We start from the raw sequence: 20,353 nt of genomic DNA, 5'->3' as shown, positions 1-20,353 counted from the left end.
GGACAGGGGTCCCAGGACACCCAGTGACCTGGCCCCCAGGGCTTTTAACACCCACTCACAGGACAATATGGACCAAATCCTACCTTGAGATCTGTGCAAAGACTAAGAATGTTCTCACAAATCCCCCATTGATTTCTATGCATGATTTACGCACAGGGACTAAACCATTCTGTTCTGATAAGATGGGTAATAAATTGCCAGATTGTTATCTTGGTTTCTCCTCAAGTGGCCCTCAAGGGAACACAACCTTCTTTATCCTGGATTGTGGAGAAACAATACATCTTATCTTTAAACAGCCCCTTGTAAACCCTCTTAGTGACTTCCTGTGTATTTTTTGTGTGTGGCTAGTGACCTACGTCCTTGGGGCATCATGGGAAATGAAGTGTGTGGTCAAACCAATTGAGCCGCACATAAGAAAAACCTATGTGAAACCAGAAGACTTGAGGAACTTGCAATGAGAGCCATTAGGCCTAGTAACAGTTTACATTTGGGGACATGTTCACAGGCCCAGATTAAGCCGACTTTCAAATCCTTGACTAAAAAGAATGTTCAATGGAAACTCTCCATTGGTCCAGGAGTAGTACAGATGTAGGATCTTAATTTGGACCAGTTTGCTACAGCAGGAAAATAAATCTGCAGAAACAAGAAATGTGAATTGTAAAAAAAAATACATTTTTGTAGGGGTGGATACATTCATCGTAAGGTAAAATCAAGTCTGAAATTTCAAAGTGGAATTTACAAACTACAGAATACTTTTTAAACTTGAAATAACAATATGTTTTAAATGTCCTGTATTGCAGGAAAGTTCTCCTGCAACAGTGTGATCAAATTCATATCCTACATCTGTATGAGTAAAAACAAGCAGTGGATTGGGCTACTATTCTACCTGGTATGTTAGCATAAACATTGGGATGTAGCCTGTATCTCCATCTGAAAGGGAAGGAGTTGTTTGGGGTGCCATGCTATTGTAACCATGGCTGACACTTACCAAAACACCTTTCTGGGTCTTCTTGTCGTACGACAGACAACTGTGGTCAGAGGAAAGGTGGAACAGGTACTCCTCCTTTTCTGCCACTCTTCCTCTTCCTCTTTCGCTTTCTCCTCCTCCGGTCAGTGCCTGGTGAAGATCTTCCACATATTTCTCCCTTCACTCCCAACTCCTCCTCTGGTACTGTAAGAGTACAAAGCAGGGGTTAAAACAAGAAGACACAACTTTAGTCCCCAAGGTTTCTTCTGGCATTGATCCTCACTTTTCAATCAGAGATTATACTTAGCTACCTACATGTAGGTGTGTGGACTGGCCAGTAAATAGGACTGGAGTTGTATAAAATTGCTGACGTGACTATACCAAAGTCTCACTGGAAGGACAATGCATACTTTAAATGCATGTATAAAGGAGGCTTAAAGATTAGGGGAAAATGTGCATTATGAGAAACAGCACCACTGTTTGCCCCAGCGCCTTTGCTATTGTCTTTGTTTTGTTGATAAAAACAATGTAGAGGGGCATTTGGCAGTGTGAAAAAAATCTAAAAATCAGTACACTGCTGTCCTATCGCACGTGATACGATATGGGGGACGGTTCATTTTCAGTAAGTTCTTTGTTGTTGTAACATCCCAAACAGACGTGGCAGTCTCACCAATTAAGAATTCCAGCTTTTAGGAAAGCATGCAAGGAAGCCAAGGAGAAGATCATTAACTGCTCTCCAAGGGGCCAGGGTCCCAATTAACACAGGTTCAAACACACACACTCACACATGCACATCTGTCACAATGCCGTTACTGCCTGTCATCTCCCAGATGGACAGCCAGAGAAGAGAGTAGCTATGTTCCATCCATCTATACATGAAAGCAAACATAGCAGTGCTTTGTTGCCATTCCTAAATGACACAAAACAAATGGTGCACTAAGTAACTTCTTAGTTGAAAGACACAGTGTGGCATTCACTCGGACACCCCTCAACACACACACACACACACACACACACACACACACACACACACACACACACACACACACACACACACACACACACACACACACACACACACACACACTCGTGTACGCACACACACGCACACACACACACACACACAAAGACAGGCCTTGTAAGGCTTCATCAATGTAATACACCTGTAAGCTGCACCATATGAGTGAATATGGATGATGAAACAAGCCCGCTGCTGTCCCTCTGGCTAACAGACCTGCAGTCACAGTGCTATGAGTCAAGGTACATAGTTGGGCCAGGTGCCTACTTAAGAGGCCTTATGAAGAGAACCCCAAACACACCTGGTGACAACACAGTCTGGAGGATGGTCAAGGAGTCGGGCCTCTACCGTGTGTGTGTGTGTGTGTGTGTGTGTGTGTGTGTGTGTGTGTGTGTGTGTGTGTGTGTGTGTGTGCACGCATCTACATACATGCTTGTGTAAGCCGCATCTAGCCCTTACCTTCTCCGATCCAGGACGAGCTGCCATCACTGAGGACGAGAGTGAAACCAGCACCCAGGTCTTCGGCCCAGTCCACCCGCAGGAAATAGGGGATGCTTGGGTCCAACACCACACTGATCTGACGGACCGTACCACTCATGCCTCCCAAATACCGTCCCACTTCTAGCTCCAGACCTGCAGAGATAGAGACCCAAGGGACAGACTTTAGACAAGGACAATCTTCATCATGTACATAAAACACTCTTGATGTGACAACTTTTTAAAAAATTAAAAAGCTTTTCTGTTACGTATTTTGAGTATTAACAGTGGTTGCATCAATGCCGGGCATTGTTTCATTGCTCATGATTTACTGTGAATACAAGCCCCCATGCAAATTCACTCAGGGATTGGGCAGTGTCATGTAGTGTGTTGCAACAAAGGTCCTTTTAGGAGGTTGTATATGTGTGTGTGTGTGACGTTAAAACCACAGGGGATATCCATGGGGTCTGGCATTGGGGTGTTGGCTCTCTAACCACCAACAAAGTGCAGAATAAAAGAAAACAGCACAACATCCTGGTTGTTTAACAGCTAACTCAATTAGAATGTTGTGTATCAAAACATATATGTTAGGCCTAGACTGAATCACTTGAATCCCTGCAGGTTTTGCCAGACAAAGATTTATCCTCAATCACAAAAAATGATAATCTGAGGATTACAAACCAATCTCAGATTCCCCTACCTGCAAGATTTCTTCAAATCTCCCAATACAGAAACCATTGATGAATTAGAAATGTATTGAACAATTTGTTTTCTTCGACAAAGCCAGGGAAACTTTTACTTGATTACGAATGTCCATGCCAAAAAGCATGATTACAGCTTCCAGGTGAAGTGAGAGGTGAGTTGGACTATTGCCTGCCAAAGTATAGGGCTGAGTGAAAAGAACAGCTTCATTGGCAGTTGGCCATTTGGACACGTTTGAAGAAATGAAAAGGAGCCCATTCGGAGAGGGAGCCAAAAGTTATGTGTACACATTTTTTTCTCCCTAAAAAAGCCCAAGGAGCAGGTCAAGGTGATTCAAAATCAGTGGTACAGCTGAGACCTGACCTCTCTCACACACACACAGACACACACACAGCAGATTAAAGTTGACCCTTTGTGCTCTGAGGAGGGTTTGGTTAGGCAGGATGGAGGGGTAAAGGATAAGGAGAGAAGGGGGGTAGGGTCAACTTTAACCTCATAAAGAGAGCCCAGCTTCTCATTAGTTACTGTAACATCTGTCTGAAGGGACGATGACCCTGCAGTAATGACAGAAGGACACTCCAATTAAATAAACACTGTGCTGACTCTCAGGAATGGAGCATTGCCCATAGAGCTTCAAAGCCAATGCTGGAATTCTGGCCATGTCATCCTCATATCCCTTACACACAATCAACCCTGTATCCCTAAATCATGACACAAACTCCCTCCCTTTCACCTCCTTCCCCTCACTCCTCTATTCTCCTCTCACTAACTCTGTAATTCTTTGTTCACTCCTCCCCTCTTTCCCAATGTTATGTTTTGTCCTTTCTGTTCTGAAGCACGTTTGACAGGGTCTCAATGGTGCAGTACCCTACTGTAGGGGTTATCAAAAGTTACCGCAGCCACAAAGTAAACCCTGCCTATATCTTCAATTTCTCATCTTAAAATGGTATTTTAAACCTAACACTAACCTTAACCCCACTCCTAACCGTATGCTTAACACAAACCTTAAATTAAGACCAAAAAGCTATAAATAAATAAATGCAACATTAGGAAAATCGACAAAGTACTCCAAACCTTTGAATCCGTGTATAAAATATATTGTCAAATTTCACATTTTATTCTTAGAATGATATCATATATACATTTTCTTATTGTATCAGGTATATTTTTTAAATATATTTAATGTAAAAAAAAGATTATATGTTCCTCATTTCCATAAATACACTGGGTATATTTACATATATGAACACATTAACAAAAAAGGGTTTGAACAGGGCTGCAACCAGCACTCACCTGAACAGCCTAGGCTGCCTTAATTACTTACTCAACAAGTTTGAATAGCAGGATATCCTCAGAATAAAAATCAACACACTTGGATCACACTAGATTACACCTGTCTAAACATCAAATCAAATTGTATTGGTCAAACACACATATTTAGCAGATTTTTTTATTTTTTATAACTGGGAGCCCGTTATTGCGAGTGTAGCTAAATGTTTTCCATTGTTTGCAAATTTATACATAATAATCACTATTATCACTTCCGGGAGGAGCTTTCATTTCAGCGCATCTAATTTGTAAAAATTTCAACCAATTTCTAAGAATGATTATAAAAACGTTACCTTGTCTATTAAGACAAAAAAAACAGGGGGTACATTTAAAAAAGGGTGGAAATACATGTTGTGAATGAAATATTTTGCCATGATGAAATCTTGGAAATAAAAACAATTAAATATTTTTTGGGGTTAAATCCAAACAAGCACTTGTTCTTTATGCGCAGTCTGTTCATTGAAAGAGATGGAAATTCTATATGTAAAATACGACTGTAATATTTCTTTAATGTATATACACGGCTCAAAAAAATAAAGGGAACACTTAAACAACACAATGTAACTCCAAGTCAATCACACTTCTGTGAAATCAAACTGCCCACTTAGGAAGCAACACTGATTAACAATAAATTTCACATGCTGTTGTGCAAATGGAATAGACAACAGGTGGAAATTATAGGCAATTAGCAAGACACCCCCAATAAAGGAGTGGTTCTGCAGGTGGTGACCACAGACAACTTCTCAGTTCCTATGCTTCCTGGCTGATGTTTTGGTCACTTTTGAATGCTGGTGGTGCTTTCACTCTAGTGGTAGCATTAGACGGAGTCTACAACCCACACAATTGGCTCAGGTAGTGCAGCTCATCCAGGATGGCACATCAATGCGAGCTGTGGCAAGAAGGTTTGCTGTGTCTGTCAGCGTAGTGTCCAGAGCATGGAGGCGCTACCAGGAGACAGGCCAGTACATCAGGAGACGTGGAGGAGGCCGTAGGAGGGCAACAACCCAGCAGCAGGACCGCTACTTCCGCCTTTGTGCAAGGAGGAGCAGGAGGAGCACTGCCAGAGCCCTGCAAAATGACCTCCAGCAGGCCAAAAATGTGCATGTGTCTGCTCAAACGGTCAGAAACAGACTCCATGAGGGTGGTATGAGGGCCCGACGTCCACAGGTGGGGGTTGTGCTTACAGCCCAACACCGTGCAGGACGTTTGGCATTTGCCAGAGAACACCAAGATTGGCAAATTCGCCACTGGCGCCCTGTGCTCTTCACAGATGAAAGCAGGTTCACACATCCTCCAGCATGACCGGTTTGGCAGTGGGTCAGTCATGGTGTGGGGTGGCATTTCTTTGGGGAGCCGCACAGCCCTCCATGTGCTTGCCAGAGGTAGCCTGACTGCCATTAGGTACTGAGATGAGATCCTCAGACCCCTTGTGAGACCATATGCTGGTGCGGTTGGCCCTGGGTTCCTCCTAATGCAAGACAATGCTAGACCTCATGTGGCTGGAGTGTGTCAGCAGTTCCTGCAAGAGGAAGGCATTGATGCTATGGACTGGCCCACCCGTTCCCCAGACCTGAATCCAATTGAGCACATCTGGGACATCATGTCTCGCTCCATCCACCAACGCCACGTTGCACCACAGACGGTCCAGGAGTTGGTGGTTGCTTTAGTCCAGGTCTGGGAGGAGATCCCTCAGGAGACCATCAGGAGCATGCCCAGCCGTTGTAGGGAGTTCATACAGGCACTACTGAGCCTCATTTTGACTTGTTAAAGGACATTACATCAAAGTTGGATCAGCCTGAAGTGTGGTTTTCCACTTTAATTTTGAGTGTGACTCCAAATCCAGACCTTTATTTTTTTGAACAGTGTATATATACAGTGGGGCAAAAAAAGTATTTAGTCAGCCACCAATTGTGCAAGTTCTCCAACTTAAAAAGATGACAGAGACCTCTATAATTTTCATCATGGGTACACGTCAACCATGACAGACAAAATGAGAAAAAAAATCATATTGTAGAATTTTTAATGAATTTATTTGCAAATTATGGTTTATCTCAATACTTTGTTATATACCCTTTGTTGGCAATGACAGAGGTCAAATGTTTTCTGTAAGTCTTCACAAGGTTTTCACACACTGTTGCTGGTATTTTGGCCCATTCCTCCATGCAGATCTACTCAAGAGCAGTGATGTTTTGGGGCTGTTGCTGGGCAACACAGACTTTCAACTCCCTCCAAAGATGTTCTATGGGGTTGAGATCTGGAGACTGGCTAGGCCACTCCAGGACCTTGAAATGCTTCTTACGAAGCCAATCCTTCATTGTCCGGTGCAGTGTCATGCTGACAGACCCAGCCACGTTTCATCTCCTGCTGATGGAAGGAGGTTTTCACTCAAAATCTCACGATACTTGGCCCCATTCATTATTTCCTTTACACAGATCAGTCGTCCTGGTCCCTTTGCAGAAAAACAGCCCCAAAGCATGATGTTTCCACGCCCATGCTTCACAGTAGGTATGGTGGTTCTTTGGATGCAACTCGGCATTCTTTGTCCTCCACACACGGCGAGTTGAGTTTTTACCAAAAAGTTGTATTTTGGTTTCATCTGACCATATGACATTCTCCCAATCTTCTTCTGGATCATCCAAATGCTCTCTAGCAAACTTCAGATGGGCCTGGACATGTACTGGCTTAAGCAGGGGGACATGTCTGCACTGCAGGATTTGAGTCCCTGGCAGCGTAGTGTGTTACTGATGGAAGGCTTTGCTACTTTGGTCATAGCTCTCTGCAGGTCATTCACTAGGTCCCCCCGTGTGGTTCTGGGATTTTTGCTCACCGTTCTTGTGATCATTTTGACTACACGGGGTGAGATCTTGCGTGGAGCCCCAGATCGAGGGAGATTATCAGTGGTCTTGTATGTCTTCCATTTCCTAATAATTGCTCCCACAGTTGATTTCTTCAAACCAAGCTGCTTACCTATTGCAGATTCAGTCTTCCCAGCCTGGTGCAGGTCTACAATTTTGTTTCTGGTGTCCTTTGACAGCTCTTTGGTCTTGGCCATAGTGGAGTTTGGAGTGTGACTGTTTGAGGTTGTGGACAGGTGTCTTTTATACTGATAACAAGTTCAAACAGGTGCCATTAATACAGGTAATGAGTGGAGGACAGAGGAGCCTCTTAAAGAAAAAGTTACAGGTCTGTGAGAGCCAGAAATCTTGCTTGTTTGTAGGTGACCAAATACTTATTTTCCACCATAATTTGCAAATAAATTCATTAAAAATCCTACATTGTAATTTTCTGGATTATTTTTCCTCATTTTGTCTGTCATAGTTGAAGTGTACATATGATGAAAATTACAGGCCTCTCTCATATTTTTAAGTGGGAGAACTTGCACAATTGGTGACTGACTAAATACTTTTTTGCCCCACTGTACATCGTCGTTCTGCCGCTGAACAGGCAGTTAACCCACTGTTCCTAGGCCGTCATTGAAAATAAGAATTTGTTCTTAACTGACTTGCCTAGTTAAATAAAGGTTAAAAAATATATATCTACACAAATGTTTGGACACACCTGCTCATTCAAGGGTTTTTCTTTATTCTTAATATTTTCTACATTGTAGAATAATAGTGAAGACATCAACACTATGAAATAACACATTTGGAATCATGTAGTAATCAAAAAAGTGTTAAACATGCCAAAATATATTTTATTTTGAGATTCAGCCATCCTTTGCCTTGATGAGAGCTTTGCCCACTCTTGGCGTTCTCTCAACTAGCTTCACCTGGAATGCTTTTCCAACAGTCTTGAAGGAGTTCCCACATATGCTGAGCACTTGTTGGCTGCCTTTTTCCTTCACTCTGCGGTCCGACTCATCAAAAAAACATCTCAATTCGGTTGAGGTCGGGGGATTGTGGAGGCCAGGTCATCTGATGCAGCACTCCATCACTCTCCTTTGTGGTACAAAAATAGCCCTTGCACAGCCTGGAGATGTGTTGGGTCATTGTCCTTTTGAAAAACAAATTATAGTCCCACTAAGCCCAAACCAGATGGGATGGCGTATCGCTGCAGAATGCTGAGGTAGCCATGCTGGTTAAGTTTGCCTTGAATTCAAAATAAATCGCAGACAGTGTCACCAGCAAAGCACACCCACACCATAACACCTCCGCTTTCATGCTTTAAGGTGGAAAATACACATGCAGAGATCATCCGTTCACCCACACCTCGTCTCACAAAGACATGACGGTTGGAACCAAAAATCTCCAATTTGGACTCCAGACCAAAGGACAAATTTCCACCGGTCTAATGTCCATTGCTCGTGTTTCTTGGCCCAAGCAAGTATCTTCTTCTTATTGGTGTCCTTTAGTAGTGGTTTATTTTTGGCAATTCGACCATGAAGGCCTGATTCACGCAGTCTCCTCTGAACAGTTGATGTGTCTGTTACTTGAACTCTGTGAAGCATTTATTTGGGCTGCAATTTCTGAGGCAGGTAACTCTAACGAACTTATCCTCTGCAGAAGAGGCAACTCTGGGTATTCCTTTCCTGTGGCGGTCCTCATGGGAGAGTTTCATCATAGCACTTGATGGTTTTTGCGACGACACTTGAAGACACTTTCAAATTTCTTGAAATGTTCGGTATTGATTGACAATCATGTCTTAAAGTAATGATGGACTGTCGTTTCTTTTTGCTTATTTGAGCTGTTCTTGCCATAATAAGAACTTGGTCTTTTACCAAATAGGGCTATCTTCCGTATACCACTTTACCTTGTTACAACACAACTGATTGGCTCAAACACGGGAAGAAATTCCACAAATTAACTTTGAACAAGGCACACCTTTTAATTTAAATGCATTCCAGGTGACTACCTCATGAAGCCGGTTGAGAGAAAACCAAGAATGTGCCAAGCTGTCATCAAGGCAAAGGGTGGCTACTTTGAAGAATCTCAAATATAAAATATATTTTTATTTGTTTAACAATTTTTTTGGTTACTACATGATTCCATATGTGTTATTTTATCGTTTTGATGTCTTAACCATTATTTTACAATGTAAAATAGTACAAATAAAGAAAAACCCTTGAATGAGTAGGTGTTCTAAAACTTTTGACCGGTATTGCAGTCTATCACAGCGCCATCCGTTTTGTCACTAAAGCCCCATACACTACCCACCACTGCGACCTGTATGCTCTCGTTGGCTGGCCCTCGCTACATATTCGTTGCCAACCCCACTGGCTCCAGGTCATCTATAAGTCTTTGCTAGGAAAAGCCCTGCCTTATCTCAGCTCACTGGTCACCATAGCAACACCCACCCGTAGCACACGATCCAGCAGGTATATCTCATTGGTCATCCCCAAAGCCAACACCTGCTTTGGCCGCCTTTCCTTCCAGTTATCTGCTGCCAATGACTGGAATGAATTGCAAAAATCACTGAAGCTGGAGCTTTTAAATCTCCCTCACTAATTTTAAGCATCAGCTGTCAGAGCATATTTCACTGTACCTGTACACAGCCCATCTGTAAATAGCACACCCAACTACCTTATCTCCATATTGTTATTTTTTTTTTGCTCTTTTGCACCCCAGTACCTCTACTTGCATATCATCATCTGCACATCTATCACTCCAGTGAAATGCTAAATTGTAATTATTTTGCCACTATGGCCTATTTATTGCCTTACCTCCCTAATCTTACTACATGTGCACACACTGTACATAGATGTTTTATTTTGTGTTATCAACTGTACGTTTGCTTATCCCATGTGTAACTCTGTGTTGTTGTTTTTGTCACACTGCTTTGCTTTATCTTGGCCAGGTTGCAGCTGTAAATGAGAACTTGTTCTCAACTGGCCTACCTGGTTAAATAACGGTGAAAATAAAAAACATTACAAACTGTTATATGCAAATCTCTTTTGATTACAAGGGAAATGATTTTGTCAAATTCAAAACAAATGTACCAGAAAGAAATAGATTACGGCCATGTGACACTATGATCTTGTATAGGGCACATTGAGCTGCCTGAAAAATGTGAACTAGGCCTAGGTGATAAAAGGTCATTCTCTATAGAGGATGAGTTATGGAGGATATGAAGTCAAACAACCCCAGCCACTAATTCAAGGTGCTTCCAAGAGATAAGTGATTCTCTAATTACATATAGCCAAGTCACTGCAGCCAAGGCCTGGACAACCAGCAGTGTAATTAACTGACATTCCCAACATGCTCTGCACTTGCAAAACTGATGATTTGCCTATGGGCAGAAACATCAGAGAATCACTTTGGCGGCATGACAACAGCACTGTGAAATATTGGGACTTTGTTTTGCTACTAGACCTCGTTCATGAAGTCGCTCGCCCCTCCCCCACCAGTCGTTCATGATCAGCCCATGGGAATTTGAACAGATTGGGCATGATTGAAAAATATGGTGTCTCAATATTTTTTGTTAAAAGTGACGCTTCAGGGCATATCAAGTGGCACTGAAACCAATGTTAATGGTCATTACATTGGCAGGTGAATTGCCTACATGGTATATAGTCCCACCTGTCCATGGCTTGCACAATGTTGTAGACATGCTCATTAACTACTTTGTAGCTTACTTTTTGCATATCTAAATAATGGAAAATGAAAATATTTAATTGTGTAGGCCTAAATACATAAACCACGAGGCATCACAGTTGAAACAATAATTTGTACCAACCCTGCAACACTTTATTTACATGACTAATTGTGTAACATACTAGTCATTGGAACACCACGTGTGTATTCATTAGTCGCACACTGTAGCAAAACTTTTGGACCATAGCGAAAGGTTTTGCAATGAAAACTCCTATTGGACAAATTCCAGTAAGTCCCTCCCTGTTTGGATCCTAGTGAATACCCCCCTGGGAACTTTGATTATTGTCTTGTCGACTCATGACCAGTACCTTAAATGATTTAATCAAGGACATGTCTTTTTAATATCAATAATAACTAGGTGAAGAAGGCTAGTGTGCAGTGTGTTATTTAAAATAGATTGTTGTAATTCAAACATTCCAAATCCGATTCAAATAAACACTTCTGGAGCTAACAAGTCTCAATTCCAAGAAATCATGACCAAATTCCCTCTGCATTTTACTGTATAACACAGTTGATTTATGTGTGGTTTCGATTCAAAATTCTTGCATTAAATGGTACATTAGGAGTGTCTAAGAGGCAGGCGTTGGGGAGATCATAAAACATGGTTTAAATGCAATCATGTCAAGATGTCTTCGAGGTATAGTCGGAGGGAGGGGGCATATTGTGAAAACTTGTGACGTGAGGAAATGACCACAAACATGTCTAACGTCAGAGAAAAAGAGAGCACATTATTGCCAGTAACTGTTTGAATGTTTACACCCATAACAGCAACCTGAAATGTAGAAACTTTAGTAATGTCCAATTGTTAATCTTCTCCTTCCCTGCCTACATGATTGTAAACTGTCGGAAAACTGTCACTGTTCGCTGAGAGTTCTACTATAAATAATATAACACATGACTGTGTTGTACCGAACTTTTGATAACTAGCTAGTATCGTTCACTATTTTTCCTCCATTTAAATGTAGCTCATTTGATATTGACCACACCTTCATCAGGAAGTAAGCAAGCAACTTCTCAATCAACTTTGCACACATTCATTATGAATAAAAAAATGTTGTGACTTGCATGACGCAAGAGAAACACATCTTACATGAAACTTGCCTCTTATGAATGAGTTCACCCCAGAGTAAAACCTTGACTTCCGCGTTTCAGAAGTAGGTTAGGTATTGCCACTGTCTCTAGCGTTTAAATTGTACACCACTGAAATAAATGATGCACTGACTGCATGTGTTTTTGACACGAAAGAAACCAACTGAAATAGCTAGCTAATAGTTTGCGCTAGCTAGTGCCCCATATTTTAAATTCTGCACTTCAGAGAATCAACGCATGTTTTGAAAGCAAAGATATTTGAAGTTTGATAACTTAGCCCATAAAAATGTCCGGTAAATTGTAAGCCAATCAGGGAAGGGCTTGTGTTGAGTGCGTAATGACGCACTAGTAACTAGGTCATTTCAAAGGACGAAGAGGAAGTGTGATGTGGCTTTGAGAAATTTAGCTACAAAAATGGTAAGAGTGAGAGTTGTTCAACTTTTCAATATCAATTCGTGACAATGGTTGATATAGCTTTTCGTATATAGTATCCAATTAGCTCTATATGACATGAGTAGCTGGCAAATGTTTCTGCAGACAGTGTGTGTAGCAAGCTTGCTTGTTAGCAAACAGTACTGTAACGTTAGCTAGCTTTGACAACAAGGGCAATAAATCACGACAAAACATCTCGATCTGTGTTGTCTCAGTTTCTCATATCATACTGACCTAGCCCTTTCATTTGATAGCCTATTTGTTAAATGTTGATTGCATGTCCACATGGTAGATGCCAATCAGTGTAACAGTTCGCAAACTCGACGAAATTGTGCCACGTCTGGTGCTTTAAAGACAACCGGGTTTGGGAACTCAAAAATAGGTCAAATGATGACGTCAGTGATCCTCGGGTTGGAAAGTGGGGACTCTAGGAAGAGGCCCGAGTTTTCGAAATGTAATTCCGAATTGGATGACCGTTCAAAACGATTTTTCCCATTCGGAACTCGTTTTTTTTCCCGAGTTCCCAGTTTTCTAATGAGGCATTAGCCTTTCCGTTCCGGGCCACCAATGTAGCATGCCTTTGTGTTTTATACCGCATTCACGTGCTAGTCAGAACTTGAACATTTCTGACTTTCTAACTGGTTATATTTATACACGAGCAGCGTTCAACGAATCAGTAAGTCGAACACTTCCGTGTTTCCCAGTTCCGACTAGAATGTGAAGGCGGCATTATGCGCCGTTTACATCGTGACCTATTTCATTACGCCTTACATCATCTTCACTGAGTCTTTGCCTGTGTTTTGCGTTACGCCTTACATTATCTTCACTGGGTCTTTGCCTGGTGGCGGAGCCTTTATAACGCAAAATATGGAGGAGAGCCTGTCTCATCAGATAGCGAAATATGGGATTGGTATAATTTGTGGCACGTTTCAACAGGAATCTGTGTCAAACTTCGTAAAGTACAAGGTTGCCAACAAACAACGCATACAAAGTAACATTCTCAATCCACCTAGCGAACTAGCAGCCGAATAGGCATCCATTTATTCTTAGTTTGTTGATAGGCTACCAGAGTGAGTACAGGCATTTTTCGGGAATAAACATTGCGAGTAAAACACGTAATTAAATAGCCCACTCCCTACCCCGGTGTTTTATTCTGCCGCTATACAACTTTGTGTGCGTTGTTTGTTGGCAACCTTGAACGTTTTTGGAACGGAATGTTCCACAAATTATACCCACCGCAAAATATGACTTTTTTTTAACAAGACAGGATACATATTGTTTCGGGTGATAATATAAAATGTTTTGTAAAGTTTTTTTTTTTTTCTCAACTTGTTTCTTTAACTTAATTTATAAACCGGGTGGCTTGATCCCTGGATGCTGAACATATGACAAAACAATACTGTTTACTGTTCTAATTACATTGGTAACTAGTTCATAATCACAATAAGGCGCCTCTGGGATTTGTGGTATATGGCCGTATACCACAGCCCTAAGCCGTGGTATATTGGCCACATACCACATCCCCCTGGGCCTTAATGTTTAAATATAGCAAGTCAAGCTAGCTGGCTAAAAGGTAGGCTAGGTTGAAGACACCCCCCCCCCCCCCCCCACCTCCATTACCATCGCATTAAACTTAAACGGGAAGCAACAGTCATATAATATCATTGTCTTAACAGCCAATGTGTATTATTTAACATTACTATTAAAATGGTACTTATTTATAGGAATGGTTAATTGTTTTGAGAAGGTCCTCAGCAAAAGCAGCCACTAGCTAATGTTACAGGCTTGGGCTAGGTTTAGATACCTCTTTTCTTGGTGAAAATTTTAGTCTGCTGCATTTCTTTCATTTGTCACTCTCTCCTCTTGCAGTCTGCCATTTTTAACTTCCAGAGTCTTCTGACTGTGATTCTTCTGCTCATCTGTACATGTGCCTACATCAGAGCTCTAGCCCCCAGCCTGCTAGACAAGAACAAGTCAGGGTAGGTACCATTTGAGTTCAGTTTATACATTTAAGGGCAACTTGGGGTGTTAGCCCATGTTACAGACCGCAATGAACAAGGTCTATAAGTATATCACAAGCAAACCTTGCAAATTAATTCCCGATCTGTGATTGTACTGTTTGTGTCAAGTTTTCCATGTCAGAAGGTCCTTAATTGGTAGAAAATTCTGATTTTAAAAAGGCATTATTTACAGTGCCCAATAAATAATTAAATCCAATTGTTAGATGGTACCAGGGCCTAAAATGTACTTTTTGGACCACCAGCCACTGTGGCAGGTAGATATTTTTTTTAATCTTAAAGCCACTCCGATTTTTATTTTTTTCCAGACAAAATCTATTTTTGCCATGCATATATAAAAGATGAAACTAAAAGCAGACTTGCACATGCTTTGTAATGTTTCTAAAACAAGACATTTCTTAGTAAAGATACAAGCCTACCAGACGAGCTAAATTACTTCTATGCTCTCTTCGAAGCAAGCAACACTGAAGCATACATGAGAGCATCAGATGTTCCGGATGACTTTGTAATCACTCTCTCCGTAACCGATGTAAGACCTTTATACAGGCCAACATTCACATGCATTACCAGGACGTGTACTCGGCGCATGCGCTGACTAAGGCATCTCTTTGCTGTCAGTGGAAGCAGGAAAAACAATAAGAAAAATAATAATAAGAATAATAAGAAAAACAACCAAGCTTGTGAGCAAAACAATGTGAGCAAAGAAACATGAGGACAAAGTCTAATTTTGTAGACTTGCGCATAAATTAGACCAATTTTTTTTATGCCCATGCGCAGTACTTCGCTGCATTTTTCTGTTAGCGTCTAACAACTGCATTTAATACTTTATTGTGCACTTCTCAGTGATGCCAATTTAACAACAGCCTACCGACTATCGATATACATTCTAATGTGGGACACTTCTCCAATGTTATGCCCGAAGACGGAATATTACTGCACTGGACTACCATATATAATGCAGTTATAAGGACAAAGCAGTGCAAGTTCAACTGGAAGAACAATACTTTTTCTATTAACCTGCCTCTAGATAGCCTTGTTTGTTAGCTATTGACAGTGACACATTAATACTTGTTTTAAACTATTTTTGCTTTATTTCTCAACAAATAAACAACTTGTCAGAGAATGTTAGACCAGCCTATTCTCCTCTCCATTGGGTCATTATTTTTCTTGGGAGAACACAGTCCATGATTCACTATAATGAGGCTGAGGTAACCTAGTTTCACACAGCTAGAGCTAGGAGGGACACAGTAAGTATTTTGCGCAAGAATGATTTGTTCTTGAGTGTTTTTGGTTGTGATGTGCCACAGCAAATGTTTCATCATGGGTCCAATGCGTGTTGCAATTGATTGAATCTCTGAGGCTAGCATCACTGCTACATCGACCAATATTCTTATCTCTGTGAAAAGGATTTGTTGGTGACAACCTAAAACAACACTTGTTTCCTATACTACACTCTTTCAGTTGCAAAATAAAACAATCCCTGGAAAACATTCTGTTTGCCCCAAAAACATTTACTTCAGATACATGAGCTAATTTATTTCATAGTGCAAGAGTTTAGAATGGAAAGCCTGCTCTGGTCATTGAGGGATTGGGTTAGAGAGGTGCTGTTGGCCAACTAGCACACACACAGGAGCATAATCTGTCTGACCACACACACACCTAAATATTCAATCTGTGGATGAAAATGCAGTCTTAGAAATGCCAGTTACGGAATTCAAATCACATGTAATTAGTCACATGCGCCGAATACAACAGGTGTAGACCTTACAGTGAAATGCTTACTTACCAGCCCCTAACCGACAGTGCAGTTTAAAAAAATATGGATAAGAATAAGAGAGAAAAGTAACACGTAATTAAAGAGGAGCAGTAAAGAATAACAATATATACAGGGGGGTGCCTCCAGTACAGAGTCAATGTGAGAGGGGCACCGGTTAGTTGAGGTAGTATGTACATGTAGGTAGAGTTAATTAAAGTGACTATGCACAGATGACAACTGAGAGTAGCAGTGGTGGGGGGGGGGGATAATGATGTGAATAGTCTGGGTAGCTATTTGACAAGATGTTCAGCAGTCTTATGATTTGGGGGGGATAGGAGAGCTGTTTCGAAGACTCTTGGACCTAGACTTGGTGCTCCGGTACAGCTTGCCGTGTGGTAGCAGAGAGAACAGTCTCTTACTAGGGTGGCTGAAGTCTTTGACAATTTTCATGGCCTTCCTCTGACACCGCCTGGTATAGAGGTCCTGGATGGCAGGAAGACTAGCCACAGTGATGTACTGGAACGTTCGCACTACCCTCTGTAGTGCCTTGCGGTCGGAGGCCGAGCAGTTGCCATACCAGGCAGTGATGCAACCAGTCAGGAAGCTCTCGATGATGCAGCTGTAGAACCTTTTGAGGATCTGAGGACCTATGCCAAATCTTTTCTCCTGAGGGGGAATTGGTTTTACAGGGTATTCACACTCCTTGACTTTTTCCACATTTTGTTGTACAGCCTGAATTTAAAATGAATTAAATTGAGATGTTTTGTCACTGGCCTACCTACACACAATACCCCATAACGTCAAAGTGGAATTATGTTTTTTAATCAACAGAAAAGCTGAAATGTCTTTGAGTCATTAAGTATTCAACTCCTTTGTTAATACAAGCCTAAAAGAAGTTAATGAGTGAAAATGTGATTTGCTTAACAAGTCACATAATTTGCATGGATTCACTCTGTGTGCAATAATAGTGTTTAACATGCTTTTTGAATGACTACCTCATCTCTATACCCCACACATACACTTATCTGTAAAGTCCCTCAATCAAGCAGTGAATTTCAAACATAGATTCAACCACAAAGACCAGGGAGCTTTTCCAATGACTCGCAAAGAAGGGCACCTATTGGTAGATGGTAAAAAAAACATTGAATGTCCCTTTGAGCATGGTGAAGTTATTAATTACACTTGTTCATGGTGTATCAATACACCCAGTCACTGCAAAGATACAGGCGTCCTTCCTAACTCCGTTGCCGGATTTCACCATGAGGCCAATATTGACTTTAAAACAGAGTTTAATGGCTGTGATAGGTGAAAACTGAGGATAGATCAACTGCATTGTAATTACTTAAGGATCAACAACATTGTAGTCACAATACTAACCAATTTGATAAAGTGAAAAGAAGGAAACCTGTGCAGAACAAATATTCCAAAACACGCATCCTGTTCGCAACAAGGCACTAAAGTAATACTGCAAAAATGTGGTAAAGCAATTCACTTTTTGTCCTGAAAACAAAGTGTTATGTCTGTGGCAAATCCAATCCAACACATTACTGAGTACCGCTCTCCATATTTTCAAGCATCATCGTGTTATGGGTATGCTTGTATTTGTTAGACTGGTGTGTTTTTCAGGAGAAAAAAATGGATTCACCTTTCAGCAGGACAATAACCTAAAACACACGGCCAAATCTACACTGGAGTTGCTTACCAAGAAGACAGTGAATGTTCCTTAGTGTTGACTTAAATCTACTTAAATGTCTTTGGCAAGAAAATGGTTGTCTAGCAATGATCAGCAACCAATTTGACAGAGCTTGAATAATTTTGAAAATAATGTGAAATGTTGCACAATCCAGGTGTGGAAAGCTCTTAGAGACTTACCCAAAGAGACTCACAGCTGTACTCAGCTTCTACAAAGTTTTGACTCAGCGGTGTGAATACTTGTGTAAATTTATATATCTGTATTTCACATTCAATAAATGTGCCAAAACTTCTACAAACATGTTTTCACTTGGTCATTAAAGGGTATTGTGTGTAGATGATTAAAACATATATATTTTGATTTCAGGCTGTTAAACAACAAAATGTGGAAAACTTTCTGAAGGCACTGTAGGTGTCTAGTCCTGCTGAGTAGAATTCATATCATGGAGCTTCTTCAGATAGGAGGCGCCATTGCCTCCTCTTCTACCACCACGATAAGAGCCCGTACATGAGCACGGATGTGAACTGGCTGGCCTGTCTGTGTCTCCTCTGTGGAGATAATGCTCCTGTCCAGTGTCTCTCCTGTGTTATCACACACAGTGGAGCTGTGAAAGAGGCCTTCCTGGTTGCCACCTCATGGCTCAGTAGCTCATCCTCAACCCCTGGTTATAGGCCCCCTACAGCAGCAGGGATGTGATAGGACTTGGCCACTATCTTCAGACTCAAGTATTTCTGTCTTTCCTTTTGATGTGGCTTAAGGGAAAGTCATTGTTTAGGGTTTGGCCACCATGTTTAATAATGAAGTAATACATTTTTTTTGAGCTGTTGAATTAAATATATGTTGTTCCCTTTCAGAATTTTGGGAATATTCTGGAAGTGTGCCAGAATAGGTAAGCTATGTACAGCCTTTTTTTCTTAATCGTTTAGCTGATTGCTAATATGTCGATTTGCTATATAAGAGTAATTGTGACCGAACACAGTCTTATAACTCTTTCTTTTTCTCTCTTGCTCTCTTTTTTTTTAGGTGAACGTAAGAGTCCCTGGGTGGCTTTTTGCTGTGTCTTGATGGCTTTCAGTATCCTGTTTGTACAGTAGCACACCAGACGAGGAGGGGAGAAGAGGAACAAGAAAGGAGAAGAAGCATCAAATGGACTGTACGATCCACAACGCACAGCAGAACCTGGATAGAGAGAAAGGGGAAACCCATCTCCACCATAGTAATGGATAGAGCGAGGGGTCTGTGTATGAGGCTGGGGTTGTCAGTGGTTGTCCCCTCGCCCATAAGGAGTGTGTGAAATTCACCAGGGACTCTTGTCGGTGTGTGTAATGTTTACTCCAGTCATGGGGGGGGGGTAATGTCTCCTCCACTATTCAGTCAAATGCTTTAATGACTCTGTTTCACCCTCTCTTTGTTCATGGGATCAAAACATTGTTTCCTCTCTTGTGCTAGAGGTTGGTCATAGAATTTCAAACATATCGTGAAAGACAGTGGTTTGTATTTTGCCTTGATTGGGCACTAAACTAACTTTACTGTGTTTTTGTAATTGAGAAGTGTAATTTTTTGAGGACATTTATGCTTTCTCCATGAAAATGATATTACGATCGGGGAACACCTGTTTCATGGGGAATTTTATATTTGTTAATTGAACTGCAACGTGGAAAGTTTATAATGCATTTACAACACAAGCTCATAGTCTAATCATATCTCCTTTGTATTATTGAGAGGTTATTGTTGGAAGTCAATGTGATCAAAATAACATGACACCCAGCAGTCATAAGGCTGATTGTCTTAACTACATGTCAGTTTCACAGAGCAGTGTATTTTTCGTGTTGTAATGGGTCTATTTATTAAATAACCTTTTTTGACACTGTTTGAGGTGCCCAGTTTGTTACATAAGATCCATGCATCTATGCTTATTTCATATTTGGCATCTGTCAATCCTAGTTAACCCTTGGACTGCACTATGGTATGGTTGAAGTCTGAAGTTTACATACACCTTAGCAAAATACATTTAAACTTAAGTTTTTTGCAATTCCTGACATTTAATCCTAGTAAAAATTCCCTGTCTTAGGTCAGTTAGGATCATCACTTTATTTTAAGAATGTGAAATGTCAGAATAATAGTAGAGAGTGATTTATTTTAGCTTTAATTTCTTTCATCACATTCCCAGTGGGTCAGAAGTTTACATACATTCAATTAATATTTGGTAGCATTGCCTTTAAATGGTTAGGTCAAACTTTTCGGGTAGCCTTCCACAAGTGTCCCACAATAAGTTGGGTGAA

General features: G+C 41.1%; 1 protein-coding gene and 1 pseudogene across 1 annotated transcript; one reads left to right on the top strand and one right to left on the bottom strand.

Moving 5' to 3' along the window:
* LOC135546884 (DNA repair protein XRCC4-like) overlaps positions 1–12,349 on the bottom strand; it is a 59,824-nt pseudogene extending 47,475 nt beyond the window's left edge.
* Positions 12,350–12,515: 166 nt separating this feature from the next.
* On the top strand, positions 12,516–19,936 carry LOC135520764 (protein kish-A). The gene is made up of 4 exons (XM_064946578.1): positions 12,516–12,589; positions 14,474–14,583; positions 18,926–18,960; positions 19,095–19,936. Exons 1-4 carry the CDS (start codon positions 12,587–12,589, stop codon positions 19,163–19,165), a joined length of 219 nt encoding a protein of 72 aa, XP_064802650.1. The 5' UTR covers positions 12,516–12,586; the 3' UTR covers positions 19,166–19,936.
* The last annotated feature ends 417 nt before the right edge of the window (positions 19,937–20,353 follow it).

Source organism: Oncorhynchus masou, chromosome 1 (genome assembly GCF_036934945.1).
Source record: "Oncorhynchus masou masou isolate Uvic2021 chromosome 1, UVic_Omas_1.1, whole genome shotgun sequence".
Classification (NCBI taxonomy): domain Eukaryota; kingdom Metazoa; phylum Chordata; class Actinopteri; order Salmoniformes; family Salmonidae; genus Oncorhynchus; species Oncorhynchus masou.
The sequence above is the reverse complement of the archived record's forward strand: the minus strand, read 5'-3'. Positions and strand labels throughout refer to the sequence as shown.

Bases quoted from the DNA above. Each gene is read 5' to 3' on its own strand.
- LOC135520764 (XM_064946578.1), top strand. The intron at 14,584-18,925 runs GTAGGTACCATT...GTTCCCTTTCAG, and splicing joins CTAGACAAGAACAAGTCAGG to AATTTTGGGAATATTCTGGA. The intron at 18,961-19,094 runs GTAAGCTATGTA...CTTTTTTTTTAG, and splicing joins CTGGAAGTGTGCCAGAATAG to GTGAACGTAAGAGTCCCTGG.